Source organism: Pleurodeles waltl, chromosome 6 (assembly GCF_031143425.1).
Source record: "Pleurodeles waltl isolate 20211129_DDA chromosome 6, aPleWal1.hap1.20221129, whole genome shotgun sequence".
NCBI lineage: Eukaryota > Metazoa > Chordata > Amphibia > Caudata > Salamandridae > Pleurodeles > Pleurodeles waltl.
In genome coordinates, this window is record NC_090445.1 from 1,511,249,996 (window position 1) to 1,511,270,820 (window position 20,825).

General features: G+C 42.4%; 1 protein-coding gene across 4 annotated transcripts in view; it reads left to right on the forward strand.

Moving 5' to 3' along the window:
- The window catches only part of GNB1 (G protein subunit beta 1), a 360,950-nt gene that overhangs the window by 286,525 nt on the left and 53,600 nt on the right, over positions 1-20,825 (forward strand). For all 4 annotated transcript variants that reach the window (XM_069241008.1, XM_069241010.1, XM_069241009.1 and 1 more), the window contains one exon: positions 12,713-12,823. In XM_069241008.1, the coding sequence (XP_069097109.1) occupies positions 12,713-12,819 (107 nt within the window). In that variant the 3' untranslated portion in view covers positions 12,820-12,823. The remainder of the gene's footprint in view (positions 1-12,712; positions 12,824-20,825) is intronic.

A 20,825-nucleotide genomic window follows, 5' to 3' on the forward strand; every position in this document is an offset into this window, starting at 1 on the left:
CAGGTAGTTATAGTTGGACCTAGTTTCTATAGAAAGTGTATTTTGACTTGGCTAAAAGTTTCTTGCAGTTTGAAGGATCTTCATGGCATTTACCAGATAAGTGCCCTGCTGTGGCCTATTGGCATGGTAAGTTTCACGGTGATTTGTCAAGACGGGGGGCATATAAAAAAGGGGGATGGGTTAAAAAAAAGTGTTTCCCATGTTAATTCCCATAATGATTTTAAACACAACTACAGCCTAAAACGCTGGACTGAATTACACCAAATTTGGCAGAAAGCGAGCTCTTCGTCCAGAAAGTGTGCTTTTTGTGATTTGGTGTAAATCCGTTCCATCGTTTTAGAGCTGTTATGGGGAAAAACGATATATATGGATGCAGAGGCTACGTTGATCCTGGAGATCTCGTGCTGCCAACACTTCAACCATCAAGTATTGGCTGCCATTTTGAGACTGCTTCAACAGAGTCCCCCCAAAATGTTTTTTACAAAAGGGGGGGGGGGGGGTAGGATAAAAATATCCTAACCCCTTAATCTTGGTGCTGGGATCCCCCTGGAATCCCACCAGGGCACAAAAGCATTTTTTTTTTTAAGATTATTCGCAAATCTGCCCAAAAAAAAAAAAATATATATATATATATATATATATATATATATATATATATTGCGCTCTCCTGCGCTTGTTCTCAAGTTAGCCCTTGAGTGGGCCAGAACCTGGGGGAATCTGCATTTTTTTTTTATGAGAAATTACAAAAAAAAGAGGGAGGCACACGACCCAACTGAAAGGGCTTTTCAAATGCCCTGGGGACCACCACCTCCCTGAGGCCAGCCCATACAAAAGGAGGGAGGCAGCGCAGCCCCCATCTTGGAACCATTAATGGCCCTGTCGATCACCATCCACCGCCACACGAGAGCAAACACTATCTCTGCTTCCAGCAACCAGGAGTGGAATGGAGGAGAGAATATTGTAGTTCTCTCCATACAATGACTTCAAAGTGTCACTAGCAAGATGTTTGGTTTGGATGTGTGTGTGTGTGTGTGTGTATATATATATATAATGTTCAATGGCATGTGTAGCTGCAGATACACATGCTGTGCATACGTCTGCCATCTAGTGTTGGGCTCAGAGTGTTATAAGTTGGTTTTCTTCGAAGAAATGTTTTCGAGTCACGGGATCGAGTGGTGACTCCTCTTCGGCTCCATTGCGCATGGGCATTGACTCCATGTTAGATTGTTTTCTTTCCGCATCGGGTTCGGACGTGTTTCCTTTCGCTCCAATAGTTCGATTCGGGAAAGCTTAAAACTCTTTATTTCTCGTCTGTATTGTTTTCGATCGCGTTACACCTTCGATCGACACTTCCGTACCGTTGAAACAAACATCTTTACTCGCCCTTCGGGGCGTGCACCCGCCAAACTCTGGCCTCGTCGGTCGACCGCGTGGAAGCCTCCTGGATCGGACTCCATTCCGATTCTGTCCTCTGTGCCACGCTAAATTCCCTTATACGGACCAACACCTAGTCTGTAATCTCTGCCTTCCCCACCATCGGGAAGAAAATTGCGAGGCCTGCAGGTACTTAGCGTCGAAAAAGACGCTCCAAGACAGAAGAGCACTGAGACTCGAGATGGCATCAAAGAGCACCGAACATCTCGACATTGAAGAGGAAGAAATCATGCAGACCGGAGTCTTCGTTCGAGGGTCCGACTCCAACCAGAATTCCGAGGAGGACAGACCGGTCACGGCAGGACAGCACGTGAGTACGCCTGCCCCTGTGTCATCTAAGCCCAAACATAAGGCCTCGGGAACGCCACCGCCGGAAGGCCATGGTTCGACCCAAAAGAAAACGCTGTGTAACCAACCCACCAGCTCGGCACCGAAAAAGGCCACCCCTCCGCCATCGGACTTGAGCCGAAGCTCTGTCTCCAAACCGAGCAAAAGCCACTCTTCCGAGTCGAAATCTCAAATCATTTTCGGAGCCGAGACCATCTTCAACCCTATCTTTTTCGATACTGAAAAAGCCAGCTTCGGCGCCGAAAAAACCTATTTGTACTGAGGAGCATGGACTTTTACAAGCACTTAAAGAAAGCAACAAAACTACTGAGGAGGACTCACAAATAGAAGCAATGGATGAAAGGCAAGCCAGGATTCATATCCCTAAAGAAACTGGCATAATTTTAACCGCACCTCCTCAAAACCAAAGGAAATTAGCCTTTCAGGAGGAATTGGACACTACACAGCCTCCAGCTAAGGTGCCAAAAACAAAGGAGAGACCTCCACCTCCTCAATTTTCTCCTCCTCAGTCTCCACATCTACATATCCTACCAGTCCTACACCTATGCAGTCACCATCGCACTTATTTGAATCGCAGCAGGACAATGTGGATCCATGGGATCTTTATGATCCAGGCCCCATTCCAGACAATAACCCAGATTGCTATCCCTCTAAGCCTTCACCACCAGAGGATAGTACAGGCAGGCTACACTTAAGTGATAGATAGGGCGGCAACATATCACAATGTCACCATGCATACTGAGCCATTAGAGGATGATTTCTTATTTAATACTCTCCTCCACGCATGCAGCATATCAGTCACTTCCTATGCTGACCAGATATTTAAAGAGCCAGTAAAGGCAAGGATAATTACTCCTAGAGTGGAGAAAAAATATAAGCCACCTCCTTCTGATCCTGTCTATATTACCCAACAACTACCTCCAGTCTCAGTAGTTGTAAGCGCTGCCAGGAAGAGAGCAAGTTCAGTCGTCAGGTGATGCACCCCCACCAGACAAGGAGAGTAGGAAGTTAGATGCTGCAGGGAAAAGGGTGGCATCTCAGGCTGCCAACCAGTGGAGAATATCCAACTCTCAGGCATTGTTGGCTAGATATGACAGGGCCCACTGGGACGAGATGAAAGATATAATCCAGCATCTCCCCAAGGAACAGCAAAAAAGGGCACAACAGATAGTAGAGGAAGGGCAAGCCATCACTAACAATCAGATTAGGTCGGCCCTATACAGCAGCCAGAACCATCAACACTGCTGTAACCATCAGGAGACATGCATGGCTTAGGTCTTCAGGATTCAAACCTGAAATCCAACAGGTGGTGTTGAATATGCCATTCAACCAAAAACAGCTTTTCGGCCCAGAAGTTGACACTGCTATTGAAAAGATGAGAAAGGACTCAGACACCACAAAAGCCATGGGTGCACTGTATACCACACAATACAGGGGATCCTTTTGTAAACCCCAATTTATAGGTAGATTTAGAGCCCAAACTGCTGAGGCATCCACATCACAGCCAAAGCCGGCCTACCTACCTCAATACCAACGAGGTGGTTTCAAAAGCACTTATAGAGGCCAGGTCCCCAGAGGCAGGGGAAAATATCAAACACCAAAACAAGCCTCACCACAAAGTAAACAGTGGCTTGTGCCTTCCTTTCCAAGTCACACCTGTGGGGGGAAGACTGCAAATGTTCCACAACAATTGGCTAAACATAACCAAAGACAACTGGGTATTATCAATTATCTGCAATGGCTATTGCCTAGAATTGATACAAACTCCACCAAACGTTCCACCAAAACCACACAGGCTAGCCACAGACCATATCACTGTTGCAGGAAGAAGTCAAATCTCTATTAATCAAACAAGCAATAGAAGCTGTGCCACAAAGGGACGGGAGATTACTCACTGTATTTCCTCATTCCTAAAAAGGATGGAACCTTAAGGCCAATATTAGATCTCAGAACCCTCAATCTTTACATCCTGTCAGAACACTTTCATATGGTAACACTACAGGATGTTATCCCACTACTTCGATCAACACTGTTTAATGGCAATATTAGACCTCAAAGATGCGTATTTTCACACAGAAAATATCTCAGGTTTGTCATTCTAGGAAAGCATTATCAGTTCAAAGTGTTACCCTTTGGAATAACAGCTCCAAGGGTATTCACAAAATGCATGGCGGTAGTCGCAGCCTACCTAAGAAGACAACACATTCATGTCTTTCCATATCTAGACGATTGTCTAATAAAATCAAACAGTCATACAGTGTCAAAACAGTGTGCATCATGTAATATAAACCCTGCACACGCCAGGGTTCTCCATAAACTACCAAAAGTCACAACTACAACTTGCGCAAATTCAACAGTATTTAGGGGCAATACTAAATACTCAAAAAGCGCTTGCAAGTCCAAATACGCAAAGAATACAAGCTTTTCACAATACATTGCACCAAATACAGCCAGGCCAACAGTACACTGTCAAATTGGTCATGAAAGTATTAGGCATGGTGGCATTGTGTTTTGCAATTGTTCCACATGCAAGACTAAACATGCGGCCCTTGCAACAGTGCCTTGCACAACAATGGTCACAAGCACAGGGTCAACTTCAAGATGTAGTGTTGATAGACCGTCAAACATACATGTCCCTTCAGTGGTGGAGTTCCACAAATCTAAACAAAGGGGGGCCATTTCAAGACCCTGTGCCTCAGACCATATTTACAACAGATGCATCAATGATTGGCTGGGGAGCTCACCTCAACAATCACAACTTTCAAGGACAATGGGATGCCCAACACAAACAGTTACATATAAATCACTTAGAGCTGTGACCTGTCTTCCTAGCACTCAAAGCTTTTCAGCCTCTCCTTATTCACAAAAATGTCTTGATCAAAACCGACAACATGACCACCATGTATTATCTAAACAAACAAGGAGGGACACAGGCGGATCGCAAATTTACAAGCCCTACTTGCTCGCTACGACAGGGCACACTGGGACGAGATGCAACACATTATACAACACTTGCCCAAAGAACACCAGAAACGTGCCCAGCAGGTTGTGGAAGAAGGACAAGCAATATCCAACAACCAAATAAGGTCCGCATTAGACTCGGCAGCACGAACAGTCAACACTGCGGTAACCATTCGCAGGCATGCATGGTTACGAAGCTCTGGATTCAAGCCAGAAATCCAACAAGAAGTCTTAAACATGCTTTTTAACCAGGAACAATTGTTTGGGCTGGAAGTGGACACAGCAATTAAAAAATTAAGGAAGGACACGGACACGGCCAAAGCCATGGGCGCGCTTTACTCCCCACAGGGCAGAGGCACATTTAGAAAGCCACAATTTAGAGGAGGGTTTCGAATGCAAACACCAGAGCCTTCCACCTCGCAAACCAGACCCACCTACCAGGCACAATACCAGAGGGGAGGGTTTCGTGGCTCATATATAGATGGACAATTCCCAAGAGGAAGGGGAAAGTTCCAGACACCTAAAACAAGCCAAACCAAACAGTGACTTCAATGTCACAAAACCCCAACACTTAACACCAGTGGGGGGGAGACTTACCGCATACTATCAAAACTGGACACGCATTACTACGGACGCATGGGTCCTAGCCATTATCCAACATGGTTATTGCATAGAATTCACAAAGTTCCCGCCAGATGTGCCCGCAAGGGCACACAATATGTCCAAACAACACTTAGACCTATTACAAATAGAGATCCAAGCATTATTACAAAAACAAGCAATAGAGTTAGTACCCAACCATCAGAAAGGAACAGGCGTCTACTCAATATATTTCCTAATTCCAAAGAAGGACAAAACGTTATGGCCTATATTAGACCTCAGAACACTGAATCTCTTCATCAAGTCGGATCACTTCCACATGGTAACACTTCAAGACGTGGTTCCCTTACTAAAAAAGGAGGACTACATTTCAACATTAGATCTCAAGGATGCTTACTTTCACATACCAATCCAACCTTATCACAGAAAATACTTAAGGTTTGTAATACACGGCGTACACTATCAATTCAAAGTGTTACAGTTCGGGATACGAACAGCCCCAAGGGTATTCACAAAATGCCTTGCAGTAGTAGCCGCTCACATAAGGAGACAGCACATGCACGTATTCCCATACTTAGACGACTGGCTAATAAAAACCAGCACTCAACAAGTGTCTTCTTCACACGCAATACGTTATTGAAACTACATAAACTAGGGTTTTCTATAAATTATCAGAAATCACATCTGCAGCCATCCCAAATACAACAATACTTGGGAGCAACACTCAACACACAAAAAGCGATTGCCACTCCAAGTCCACAAAGGGTCCAAGCGTTCCAAAATATAACATCAAGCATACAGCCAAACCAACACTCCCCAGTAAGGTTTGTAATGAAACTTCTAGGCATGATGTCTTTATGCATAGCCATTGTCCCAAACGCAAGATTACACATGCGGCCCTTACAACAGTGCCTAGCAAAACAATGGACACAAGCACAGGGTCAACTCCAAGATCTAGTGTTGATAGACCGCCAGACACACTTCTCGCTTCAATGATGGAACCCTATAAATTTAAACCAAGGGCGGCCATTCCAGGACCCAGTGCCTCAAGATGTGATCACAACAGATGCTTCCATGATGGGGTGGGGAGCACACCTCGACAAGCACAGCATACAGGGACAATGGGACAATCAACAAAAACAACTCCACATAAATCATTTAGAACTGTTGGCAGTGTTTCTAGCATTAAAAGCATTTCAACCACTAATAGCCCACAAACACATTCTTGTCAAAACCGACAACATGACACTCGTCACAACTGTATCTCTTAGCACAAAAAATTTGGCATAGGGCTATTCACAATCACATTCGCCTAATGGCACAATACATCCCAGGCATTCAGAACCAGTTAGCCGACAATCTCAGTTGAGATCACCAGCAAACTCACGAATGGGAAATTTATCCCCAGATCCTACAGGATCACTTCCTCCGCTGGGGAACACCAAACATAGACCTATTCGCAACAAAAGAAAACGCAAAATGCCAAAACTTCGCGTCCAGGTACCCACACCCTCAGTCCAAGGGCAATGCACTATGGATCAGTTGGTCAGGGATATTTTCTTACGCTTTTCCCCCTCTGCCACTCATTCCTTATCTGGTCAACAAACTAAGTCAAAACAAACTCAAACTAATACTCATCCCACCAACCTGGGCTCGCCAGCCGTGGTACACAACACTGTTGGACTTATCAGTAGTACCTCACATCAAGTTACCAAACATACCAGATCTGTTAACACAACACAAACAACAGATCAGACACCCAAATCCAGCATCGCTTAATCTAGCAATCTGGCTCCTGAAGTCTTAGAATTCGGACATTTAAACCTTACACAAGAGTGTATGGAGGTCATTAAACAAGCTGGAAAACAGACGACGAGACATTGTTACACAAACAAATGGAAAAGATTTGTTTACTACTACCACTCTGATCAAATTCAAACACTACATGCCTCCACAAAGGATATTGTAAGCTACTTATTACACTTACATAAGTCTAATTTAGCATTCTCTTCCATTAAAATGCATCTCACTGCAATATCTGCCTATCTGCAGATTACACATACAACATTGTTTTTTAGAATCCCAGTAATCAAAGCATTTATGGAGGGACTAAAAAGAATCATACCCCCAAGGACACCACCAGTACCTTCGTGGAACGTTAATATTGTATTAACACGACTCATGGGACCACCATTCAAACCCATGCACTCTTGTGAGATGCAATACTTAACTTGGAAAGTAGCCTTCCTAATAGCTATCACATCACTTAGAAGAGTAAGTGAGATACAAGCATTTACTATTCAAGAACCCTTTATACAAATACATAAACATAAAGTGGTTCTCCGTACAAATCCCAAATTCCTACCAAAGGTCCTATCACCATTCCACCTAAACCAAACAGTGGAATTCTCAGTATTCTTTCCGCAACCAGACTCAGTAGCAGAAAGGGCATTGCATACGTTAGACATAAAAAGAGCGCTAATGTATTACATTGACAGAACAAAACAATTTAGTAAAACAAAACAATTGTTTGTAGCCTTCCAAAAACCTCATGCAGGTAATCCTATATCCAAATAAGGCATCGCCAGATGGATAGTTAAATGTATTCAAACTTGCTATATTAAAGCAAAAAGAGATCTACCTATTACACCAAGAGCACATTCCACTAGAAAGAAAGGTGCCACAATGGCTTTTCTTGGGAATATACCTATAACGGAAATTTGTAAGGCAGCCACCTGGTCTACGCCTCATACATTCACTAAGCATTACTGTGTAGATGTGTTAGCAACGCAACAAGCCACAGTCGGACAGGCTGTATTAAGAACATTATTTCAGACAACTTCAACTCCTACAGGCTAAGCCACTGCATTTTGGGGAGATTACTGCTTTGTAGTCTATGCACAGCATGTGTATCTGCAGCTACACATGCCATCGAACGGAAAATGTCACTTACCCAGTGTACTTCTGTTCGTGGCATGTTGCGCTGCAGATTCACATGCACCCTCCCACCTCCCCAGGAGCCTGTAGCCGTTTTAGTTGAATGTAAATTGTAAATATGTAAATAAATATTCCTTTACTACACACTATGTACATACATATCTACTCCATTGCATGGGCACCTCTAGTATCCTTACTTCACCAACTCCTACCTCACCCTTTGCGGGGAAAATAATCTAAGATGGAGTCGACGCCCATGCGCAATGGAGCCGAAAAGGAGGAGTCATGACTCAAAGACTTCTTCGAAGAAAAACAACTTGTAACACTCCGAGCCCAACACTAGATGGCAGAACAGTGCACAGCATGTGAATCTGCAGCGCAACATGCCACAAACAGATGTACACTGGGTAAGTGACATTTTCCATATATATATATATACACACACACACACGTATGTTTGTGTACATATGTGTTAATATGCCCTTGTGGTCCCCAGTAGGTAGTTATAGTTACTACCTAGTTGACATAGGAAAGGCTTTTTTTTCTTTTGCCAATAACTTTAGCGGCATTTGACGAATCTTCACAATTTTCAAAATTTTCCAAACTAGTTTGCCTTTCACTTCAGCTACTGTCTGGAAAGTTTCAGGGTGATTTGTCAAGCAGGGTTTGAGTGGGGGGAAAAGGAAGGCGGGGCCAAAACGCGTTTCACCCAAGTCATTTCTCAAAGGGAATTTAGACATTGCTACACCCTGAAACGCTGGGCCTAATTACACCAAATTTGGCAGAAAGCTAGATCTTGGTCCAGAAAGAGCCCTTTTTGTAATTTGGTGTAAATCTTTTTAGTGGTTTTGGAGTTACTAAAGAAAAATAAGAGATATACATAGAGATGCCGATCCACCGTGCCGGATTCACCGGCTTACAGCAATGCTATGATTGGTTGGCCGCAACCTGACACAATAGTTGTAGCCCCCAAATTGTGTAGCGTGAGGATCCAGGGCTCCTCTGCAGCACACTGCACAGTCCCCTGTGTGAATCTGCGATGGATCTGGAGATCCAGACCACAATTTAAAAAACACACTTGCACACCCACTGAAAGACCCCCTCCCCCCCCCTGCAGTCACAGGCCCGTATAACCAATCACATAGCCACTCAGACCCTCAAAACCACTTGCACACCTAGTCACAGACCCACACAGCCACTCATATACCCATTCACAAACACCCATACATCTGCTCACACACCCACAAAACCACTTGCACACCCATAGACCACGCAGACACATACGCACCCATTCACACACCCACTCCAACACTAAAGCACACACTTACCCTCACAACCTTATACAACCAAACAGTCACTCAGAAACCGACAGCGTGTGGTTAGTTGCATGTGGAGGATTGGCTACAGGCCCTGGCCACAGACCAAGCTCTGCGGCCAACTCACCCAGCGTGCACAGTCTCTTTTAATATATAATTATACCATCTGAGCTGCAATCAAAATATATAGGAAAACACTATATTATTCCCACGTTACAACTGACATTTCTGGTGGGAGATTCTCAATACGAGCTCTGCCCACAGCCATGAAACCTCCAGAGGAGAAGAAAAAACAAATGGAAGAAATACAGATCATGCCATTTTTTTATCAGAATTGTGGTACTTGTTGTGAAAGTATCCAACACCATCAAAATGGCCACCATTAAAGTGTTTAATGTGACAGGCAACTATCAGCAAATAAATCTGGCTTTACATAAAGACCTACACTATTCAAGGATGTGATGTTTAAAGGCACTTTAAGGGACTAAACTTTAAACTATTCTTTCCATTCACAAATGAATAACTGCTTTCCCACCAGTAGGAGATTCTCTAAGTGGAAGCAATGTTTTGCCTTTTTGGATAGTTAATTGTTTAGAAATTAGAATGGGGAGTTATTTAGGCTTGTTTTTATATGGATGATCTCTGAAATAGACATATGAAATGATGATTGAGGAGAAGCAATAGAAGATACCAAATCAAGAAAAAATCCATTCCAAGAGGTAGGTAACTCTTTAACCTCCCAGAGAACCTAAAATGCAGTTCACAGACACACCATTGCAGGAATTGGGGGTGGGGAAATTCTGCAGTATCATTGAGCACGCCTGATGGAAATTCGTGGCATATTTGCTTGGAAGGCAGAAAACACCAAGCCTCTTTACCATCACTGAATCCTCTTCGGTAACGTGTTCGCAAACATCTCACACAATTGCCTTCAAAAGCTTTGCCCACTAATGACATTGACGTTTCTAGAAATGACCTGGTGCTAGTAATTCTAGTCTTATGTAGTCCTATCATTGGTGTACCTGACTAACTCATAACTATTGTATTCAGTCTTATACTTTGGGTGTATTTTTGACAGAAAATTAAATTTTCATGACGGAGATGTTTCCCTTAATTCTGATGTTTGAGGTACTCTTTCACAATCCAACTCCTCCTCCTACAGTACCTCATATGAGGGTCTCTGGAATTGGTAGAACCAGATCCCAGTGTCCCTGGTTGTTAGCCCATCAAGCTTTTAAGGAATAAACAATATGTTGGTTGTTTAGAAAGCTGTGGTTTCTGCACTGGCCACAGAGGTGACAATTCTAACTTCTTACATTGTCTTGTTAGTAGGGCAGCCACTTTGTTATGCACCAGAAATCCAGTACACTTCACAAGGTAGCCATGTGTCAGCATTCCTGTAAGCGTTTGTTTCATGCATCGCAGTATGAAGTGTGTGATGCTCCTCCCTTTTTGTGAAGAGCACGACAATTAGGCATTTAAAACCCCTACATGGACTTTTCCCCTACGTAGATTCTAGAAATAAGCGGCCCACTACACCCCAGTTATGGCCATCGTATCTACTGGTTGATAGAGGAGCACTTTTATCTTGCTTGCATTTCCTGTACCAGCTGACCCAGTAAGTGTTTGCACACAAGATGAAGTGGTCTCCAGTTTGTTCCAAAGTAGGCATATGCAGCAAAACACAGCTACATCAGGAAGATAATTAAATATTAATTACCTTTACTTCTGCCTATTTCCTAGAGTGGTATAATTTAATTTGATGTGTACAGTATCTATACATTCTCCTGCATATTGCTGGCCGCTTGAGTTAGTGTGTTTTATTACATTTTGATCCTGCACCATTAAATGTTGTGTGGTGTAAGATTGGGTTAGAGTAAGTTTCCTCTTCGCATAATTTCTTATTTTGAATTTTCAACTGTCACCTTTTAGGGGCCTCAGTTTCTCAAGTGGTGCTATTTCTCTTTACATCCCCCACCCTAAAACAATGGATCAGTGGTAAAGCACAAAACTAGGAAAAGTTTAAAACCTACCACCAACAGTGTGCGCAAAGAGCAAACTGGTCACTTAGAGCTTCCAGGGTGGCAACAAGATGAGAGGCATAGGCCTGATGATATCTACTATTAATCGGTTTGTAAGCTGTTTGCACATTTGTTTTCCATTTTCCAGTCTTTTTCGGTTTCTCTAACGTTTTGGACTTCCCCAGACTGCCAGTCACGTTTCTAGGACAGATATCACTGGTCCTAATGGTCAGTATTAATGCATAAGAATCGCAGAGGGTAGAGGTGGATTAAATACGATATGTTAACATGAGTGTATTCACCAGTGTGGGCCAGATTATTAGATAGTAACAATGACTGTTAAAACGGATAAAATAATGGACTGTGGAAGCAAATGACGAACATCTGAGACCTTTTAGCTGTACATTGTGATAGTCTCTTAGAATTTGCCTCTTACCTAGGCCATTGTTAATCCTTGTGATTTACCAAATATGGGCTTTCTGATGTTGTGACAATTGATTTGTAAGTTTGTGTGTGGTTATCTGCTGTTTAAGGAGCCATATTTAAAAGCAAGAAACTTTTTTTGCCTGTGAAATGTGAAGATTACATTTTAAGCCAAACATGTTCTTATAACCCAAAGCCTAAAGAATTACCCAGTCATTCAGTATTACTGGCACGTGGTGTTTTCTTTTCTTTCAGTGGATGTGTAAAATAGGCTTTATTGGTGGACAGATTTTTTTTCTTACATCTAGATTTGTATTTAGATGTCATTCAGAAGCTAAATAATTTGTGCTCCTAATCATAGTATGCTTTGCCTCTTGCACACTGCATACAGTAGTCTTCAGCTAATAACATTAACAAATGTCCAGCATTTCATATGTTAGTAAGACTTTCTTGGAATAACCTCTTTTGTAAAATCTCGTCTATCGTTAAACAGTTTATTGATCCTCACACAGTGAAACTAATATTTTGACAGTGAAAAACTACATTGATAATTTTTATATGTAATTAGTGACTTTGCCTGATACTGTTCCTGAAAACTGTTCTGAAGTGTATCTAATGCTGCCTCACTTCCATTTCTTGAGATTCATTTTATCATGTTTTCTTAAATTAAAGGTGTTCTTGCTGGTCACGATAATCGTGTGAGTTGTTTGGGTGTGACAGATGATGGCATGGCTGTTGCAACAGGATCATGGGATAGCTTCCTCAAAATCTGGAACTAAGTCCGTAAGTACTTAAAAAAATATTTCCACCCTTTTATTTTTACCTATAGTGCCTGGATAGATAATTAGATCTATTGAATATTCCAATTGTGGGATTATGTAGTCATGAGAAGTTGTATGTGGGACTGGTAACTGTAGGGAAGTGTTTCCAAGCCTACCATGCCACAGTGGCCAGACATTGTGGTCCCTTGCACTGTGTGTACAGAGGAGGATCTATAGGTGAAAGTCCTTTTCCCATGGTACTAAAGGCTGTTTTTCTAAAGCACCGGTAGTTAAACACATCTGCAGTGGAACATGGCTGTTCAAAAGAAGCCACCTGCATGACTGGCTTAATACTCTTTGTTTGATTTACCCTCTTGCCCAGTGGAATACCCATTTCACATATTTCCACATGTAGCGATCACACCTTTGACCTGGACCGGGAATTTGCATGATAGGGTATCGCTCCCTCTGAAAGGCGTTTTTACTTTGGGTGCTGCCTGCAAAATAACAATGCTAAACTTCTCTACACCTTTCAGACTTTACAAATTGCTATTATGTTAATTGCTCTGTGATCCCACCAGCCCCAATTAGGTTCCTTGTTGGTGTATACTCTATTTATTGCTGTAGCCCATAGCACTGCTGTTGCCTGTAAGACTGTGCCATTACCTCGGATCACATCTCTGGTATCTGTGATTTCACCTGGTCGAAGTCCCTCAGAACTTGAAAAGATACTATATGTTGAGACTAGATCTCTGATCATTTTCCCCAAAGAGGACAGTATTTACAATCTTTTCGGGCATGGGTTCTGGAAGTTGTGAAAAAGGTATACTTGAAGATCTGGTTTTCTGTTCTTCTGTGTGAAACTATGTGGGTCTAAAGTTGCAGAAGCCTCTCCGTCTACAAATTCAGTGGTGAGACATCCTTTCTTCTAGGTATCCAGAAACCTACTGTTAACAAACAGAAGTTTGTCTTTTACGTGGTTGCTGACAAATGGCAAATCATTGCATCCACTGTGACATAGATAAATTGTCCTGTTTCTTTTTATGGAAATGTATTTTCTTTGGGGCCATCTTTGCTACAATTGCCTGAAAGTATGAGTAACAATACTGGCGATGATACAAAGACGGAAAGAATACCAGTTTAGACTGTATGGAGTCGAGCTCTCTGAGCGAGAGGAATACACGTCTGAACCAGATGATGGAAAGAAACAATCTAACAAACTACTCGATGCCAATGTGCAGTATTAGCGCGAGGAGGAGTCACTCGATCCTGTGACTCAACGTTTCTTCGAAGAAAAACAAGTTGTACTACTCCGAACCCAATACTAGATGTGCAGTTTACCACAGCATGTGAATCTACAGCACTACATGCCACAAACAAATGTCTACTGGTAAGTAACATTTTCCTTCCTGAGCTAGCAATTTCAGGATGTAGCAGATTTTTGTATCATCTTGAACAATTCAGAAAGCTTCATATGTCGGGAGAGAACACATTACTTGGAGCTACAGCCTAACATCCTGTTGTAATGGTTAATGGAGCGAATTTTATATATGGAAGTGCGATTGACCACCACAATGACAAGCGTGCGTCATGGAAAATCTCTTAGCCATGGCATGATATGCACACACTGGTGGATGACTGATTGTGATGTCAAAGATTGTTTATCTGTTCCAAGCAATTCCTCTACCAGTGAACTGTAGTGTTATTGCATGTTGCAGTAGTTAAACTGCTCTTTCATATTGGCCTATGGGAGACAGAAGCTTAGATGGGCAGCATTGGAGCAGGCATCCTAAGATGTGGGAGGATTCAGAGTCCCACACCTATGCTATTATCTAAAATCTCAATGCGATACATAGTGGTTGAAAGTAGCGATAGGGGAGCTGTAGACCAAAATCTAACAGACTGTTCCCAGGTGCAGGGTTTCCTGGACCTCCAAGCAGCATAGAGGAACCAGCCCATATAAATCTCCGATCACACGCTCAGCTGTACAACCGTGGGACCACTTGTCCTGCTGGTCAGACTAACCACCATTCCTTCTGCACCCACCCTGCTGTTTGATAACAAAGAGTGTGTTCCAGGCGTAGATAGGACACACTTCAACCGGTGTAAAGAAGAGGGTTGTTATAGACTGAGACCATGTTTAAGGTTAGATACTGCAATTTGAGGACATGGACTTGTAGGATCCCGGAAATGGAAATGGAATGTTTCCTCTATCTTTAACCTGGGAATTGGGCATCTCAGTGTAAAGTCAAAACCCTGTACGGTTTGTGCCACCCACACAGGTCTGGGAAATTTCAGATCTCTGGGTTGAACAAGACTGATCTAAACAGAAGGTTTAATATTATTTAGATCTGTTTATGATCGAGTTTTACCAGGCATGGTAAAAAAAAAGAAAGTTGCAGCAAAAAAAAATTCCATTTACATTATATGATAAATTTAGTTCAAAAATCTTGGTTTTGAAAACCAACTCACTGCCAACTAGAAAACAGCTTGAGCCCAGTTCTGATTTTTTTTTTATCCAGAATTCACTGCATGCTGGAATTTGTAGTCCCATACTTGTAATGGCTAAAGAGACAGTACTGATAGTGTGAAGTGAGCCAAAATCCCAGTACTGGGTAAATGTGCTGCCAATGAGGTTAGATCACAGCACAAACGGGCACAACAGCATGAACTTGATCGATGGTATTGGAGAGCTGGTCAAATTGTTCAGTTACCTAATCAGTCATTTCTTGTGGCTCTCCCCTTACAACACTTGACATTGGTGAATGCTTTTCTGAAACAAACATTCTCAAAGCAAAAGCGGCTATCCCGGCACAGCAGGCGAGCTGATACTACAATATTCACTGCACTTGGGGAAAACTCACCCCATAATGCTTTGCAATCATTTTTTTCAAAACATTTTTGGTGAAAACGCATCCTGTGGTGGTCCTAGGACAATGGCACCACCACCAGAATGTTCACAATGGCGTGCTCTTTCTGTCTTCATCATCTTTGGGTTCCACACTAGGTTAGTGGGGACCCCAAAATAACCCCTCCCACCATTCATTTTCTGTTTTACCTTCATCATGGCTGGAACTTTTGTTTTGTAGCTGAGTGGGTTGTGTTTTAAGGGTATTCTTTGTAATATCATTGCTATAGGCCTGTTAGCCCTGACTATGTGTAATGTACTGTACCCTCTTGTGGCTAAAAATATGCTGCACTGCATTACTTTCTGCCATTTGTTGTGTGGTTATGCCCTCTAGGGGCTAACTATACAATTACATGACCATGTTTCTTACAAATGCCATTTTCATTGTAGTGTCCTCTAGGGACTGTTCTAAGCATTAGTCATATTAAAATGTTTATGGCATGGAAACTTGACCCATAATGCTTTGAGGGGCATTGCTTTTATAAAACATTTTTGCTCATAACTCAGCTTTCGGTGTTCCTAGTATAGTTCTTGTCCTTTTGGAATTTGATGCCTACTAACCTAGGGGTTACCAGGCCCCTCTCCCCCATTGACTACTTTCTGTGAAGTGTGGTATCTAGCTAGCCCAGAATGCACTGTTCTTCCCACTCCCAACTTAGCAGAACCTTTCTCTTGGCATGTGGAGCTCCCTTGCCCATCGAAGAGGTGTGGCTACCTTGTAGCTACACGTCCAAGGCAAAAACAATTTGGCCTTATCTTCCCCCTCTCTGTCACCGATGCCAGCCTGTCTGCAAAAACGGAAGAGCACCCCTTGTCTTGTGCAACTTTTTAGCCTTTAATTACTGCATCCCCTTTGAAACTCGTCCTTTGGGCACACACAGAGCATTCCTGCAAGGGACAGACCACACCACTTCCAACAGCCAGTCCTTCATGTTCCTTCCTGAAGTCAGAACGCTGTCAAGACCAGCAGCTGTGAACTGTCATTGGATAATTTTGGTTAATTAAAAGCAACTTTCAAAACTTGCCATTTGTGCAAAACTTACATTAAAGTCGACTTGAGCATCAAGTCTGGTTTAATACATCTGTTCTTTTGATATCCTAAATTATATTTAGGAGACTTGTTCAGAAGTTAGCACTACTGTCTTGTCAATGTGTAAATCTGTACTTGCAATAGAGCTACTAACCTTTCCACAGGTAAAAGCAGTGCAAGATTTTTACTGTCTGTATATGACACTTTAAAAAAATATATATATTTGACCTTGAGCGAAGCCTCGGCACCAGTACAAACATTGGTCTTGAGAGTACCATGCTTTCCGCCCTGTGCTCTTACAAAGACCTTGAATATCAGCACTGACTGCTGGTTCTGATCCATCCAACCTCAGAAGGCTCACTCTTCTTAAGAGATCCTCAACAGCCCATCTAACCTCGATGTCGTGAGACCCCCATCTCTACACCCACGTATCTGCACACCTGCCTGGTAACAGTTATACTCTGAATTCTGCTTCAAAACCTGCCACGGTGCAGAGTGAGCGCACATCATAGGAGCAGGGAAATCACCTTGATGTTAAGCAGGCAAAGATATTAATTGATCCTGTCACAAGGAGCTTTCCAGTACCTCCCACTCAACAGGCACCACTTGGTGAAGAACATAAAGAGAAAGCTCTCATTTGAAGATGTCATACCAACGGACATAGATCTTTCCATATCCTGAAGAAACACTGGCCTAGAGTACAGTCGTCCACCAATAGCTCAGTCGCAAGCACAATTACTGGATTCTAATCTTGAACTTCCCATGTATCTTCCTGACCTTTACGAGCACCTCATCCCAGTGGACAAGAGATTCTCTGGCACAAGTACACTGTAGATCTCCTGGTGACCCATTTTTGGAACTCTCGCCAAACCTCCACCACTGAATGACAACTTGTTCTATCATGTAGTCATTCAAAGAAAAGATAACCACCTTGCGGTGGAACAAGAATTCTTGTTAGAGACTCACTCCAAAACAGAGCGCACTGTGATAATTTCGAGCACTGGCAAGAAATGCACTAAGTGCTCGACGGAGAACTTCGGACCCTGTGAAAATGAGTCATTACCCCGAACGCTGTGAAAGTGTATAAGGCGGTGCCAAAAGATTCACTGTGCATTAGTGGCTATGTGCCTTGGTATCTCATACAGCCAGCAAAAGAGCTTTTGCCCAGCCACAGGCCCCCTCCAGAAAAGGAGAGGAGAGCCTGGTCACAGCATGCAATGGCAGCTGTAGATGAGGCCACTTAGTGATACATTAGTAATTGTGGGCTTGTCATCTAGGTGTTATTTGTAACATTTAGAAGAAATGTTTCAGCTGATGAAATAACTTGCCAGAGGAGTACCACTAGAGAAACAAGGAGTCAGTCCAAAAAGGGAAGATTATATGGAATGCCAATATCAGGTGCAAGTGGACCCAACCTCCAGTGAAACTACTACCACCACCACCCTTCTACATACTCTTATGGCTGACAGTTTCTGGCTTTCAGCCTGAAGTCTAGTAGCAACTTAGTGAATTTCAACAGTGAGCATCTTTCGGCCCTCCTTTGGACTCTGTGCTTAAAGAAAGGAGGATACATCAGACTCAGGGTATAGGGGCACTCCAAACACAAATAAGCAGGACAGGGTTTTGGCACCAACCTGCCCAAGCAGGTGCAAAAGCTTGCAACTACAGTGCTACCAACTTCATTGCATGAAGCACACATTTCCAACAGCTCTGATAAAAGTAGGCATTTCCCCTCTACATCAAAACAGTGACCTCCCCCACATTAACTGCCAACACCTGTTGTGGAAAGGATGTTTTCTGTTTCCCAGTTGTAGGAGAACCTGATGGCAGTTAATTCTGTCTACTGCCATCATGAATACTCTGTGGAATTCCATACCACACCATCCAGTATGCCACCTGGCCGCCACTGCTTCCTCCAAGAACATGCCAAAAAATCAATTACTTCTTCCCTTCAAACACATTTCTTGGGAGCCATATTGAGGACAGTAACAGACCAAGCCTACCCCAACAATGACAGAGCAGTGGCATTTTAGAGTCTACTTTTTTTTTTTAAACTAGGTATCAAGCGTATCTGTCGGACAGTGAAAACAAGCATGGAAGTTATGGGCTCCTGTATTAGTCGTCGCACATAAATGCTTGCATATGTGCCCACTATCTGAGAGTCTGGCCATGCAGTGGCCATAAGCCAGTCTATATCTAGTGGTGGTGGAACCTAATGTTCAGCACAAATTAAGATTGTGCTCGAGGTGGCACCAAACGCTTGTTAATGGCGAGTTTTCTCCTTGACCCACACTCCTCACAAAGCTGCAGAAGTCACAAGTGACCATTACCACAAATGCTTCACTAACAATATGGGAAGCACTTTTCGGCCACCTCATTTCGAAGCCAGTGGCGTTGTTGTTCAATTCAAATAAGGTTCATTTAGAAGCTTAGTTACAGAGCTTACACCACAAATCAATATTCAAGGTTTCAGTTGTGAAAGCGTCCTTAGAGGGTCTTATGAGTCATTCTGTCAAGAATGCCACTAGTTACATCTTGGGACCTTTAATGATTTTCTTACTTGGCTCATAGGGCCACCTTGTGAGCTGTTAGTCTTGCCCGGTCCAGGTTCTGTCTTCTGAAAAGTGTCCTTCCTCGTACCAATCACATCCTTACTTAATTAGACTCCCTAAAGGATGGAGTAACGTTTTTTTCAGTTGCATAAAAAATCGGTTTGTTCTCAAAACAAATCTGAAGTCCTGCAGTTTCCCATGTGCATCCACTTACCCTGATGCAAGCTCAAGTTATGAGGTTTGAACTCTAAAGAACCTAGCAAATCAGGTATACAATGCACCAAAACAGTTAGACCTTCCTTCTGTGCAGCTTTGTATATTACTCACCCTTCTAGGAAAAACACCTAATAAAGTGGAGCCTTTATCCTGATGTATTTTGGGTTTCAAACGTCGGTCATGAATCAGTTTGAAACCTAAACCCAAAGGGTGATATAATATGCGAGTTCATATGCAGTGCACGATGGTGGTGAAAGGTATAGCTGGCTCACTAAACTATAAAATATGTATTTGAGTGGGTTTAACATCTCATGTCTCATTCCAGCACCTCACTAGAATAGCACTTGAACTGTTCAAGTGTATTTTAATTATTATTATTTTTTTTTTTAATTTTAACCCAAGTTAAGGTTGTAGAACCCAACTTAACTAAATGTTCTTTTTAAACTTGTATTTGTTTGTGGCAATAGTGTGTGTAGATATGTATATGCATGTGTGTGTGTATATATATGATTTTTTTTTTAAACAGTGTTACTATTTTAAACGTAGGTAGCTGTTAAACTAAGAAAACTGATAGGCAGAGTAAACATGCAGAAGGGGATAGTGTGTGCTTATTCATACGTTGCTCTCGAAATATATTCAGCCCCTTTGAAAATTCATTATGCCTTAAATTAGTAAAACCCATACCTCCCATATGTTTTTTTACCCACTAGTTTCATACCTGCATAAACATTTCAGTGCTCAATTACTTGACCCTGCAATTCTGCAAATGCTTCAAATTGAACAGCTCCTATTCCAACAAAATAGCGTTCAAGTGCCTCACATTTATGCACAAAATGTTAGCACTCTGGATGTTCATTAGAAAACTCAGGCGACGCTACAGTTGATTTCTAGGGTGTTTACTCGATTACTAGGGAGTTTACTGGATGATTGGTGTTGGAAGTACATGTTTTGCTCTACATGTTGGAATGTTTCACTGAAAAGGATATTAGGAAACTTGTCCTCTTTGTAGCTTTCTAGTGCCCCCGCCATAATTTAGATAGTTAAAAGGAAGCCCCTCATTTTGTTCCTGTACTGTAGTATCCTCTGTAGGACATTCCTTTCAATAAGCTGTAATTCTATCAAAACGAGGTTCATGTGTCACACCTCTGCCACAGATTTTTTTTTGGCTCTTATTGTTCATAAGAACATTTTTGTGAAGCTACAATGGCATACTGAAATATCAACCGACAGGCTGGGTCTGCTGTTGGAAGTACACGTTTAACTCAGCATTTCAGTGGCTTAGTAAACTAGCATGAAATTATAGCAAATGTGCTCTATA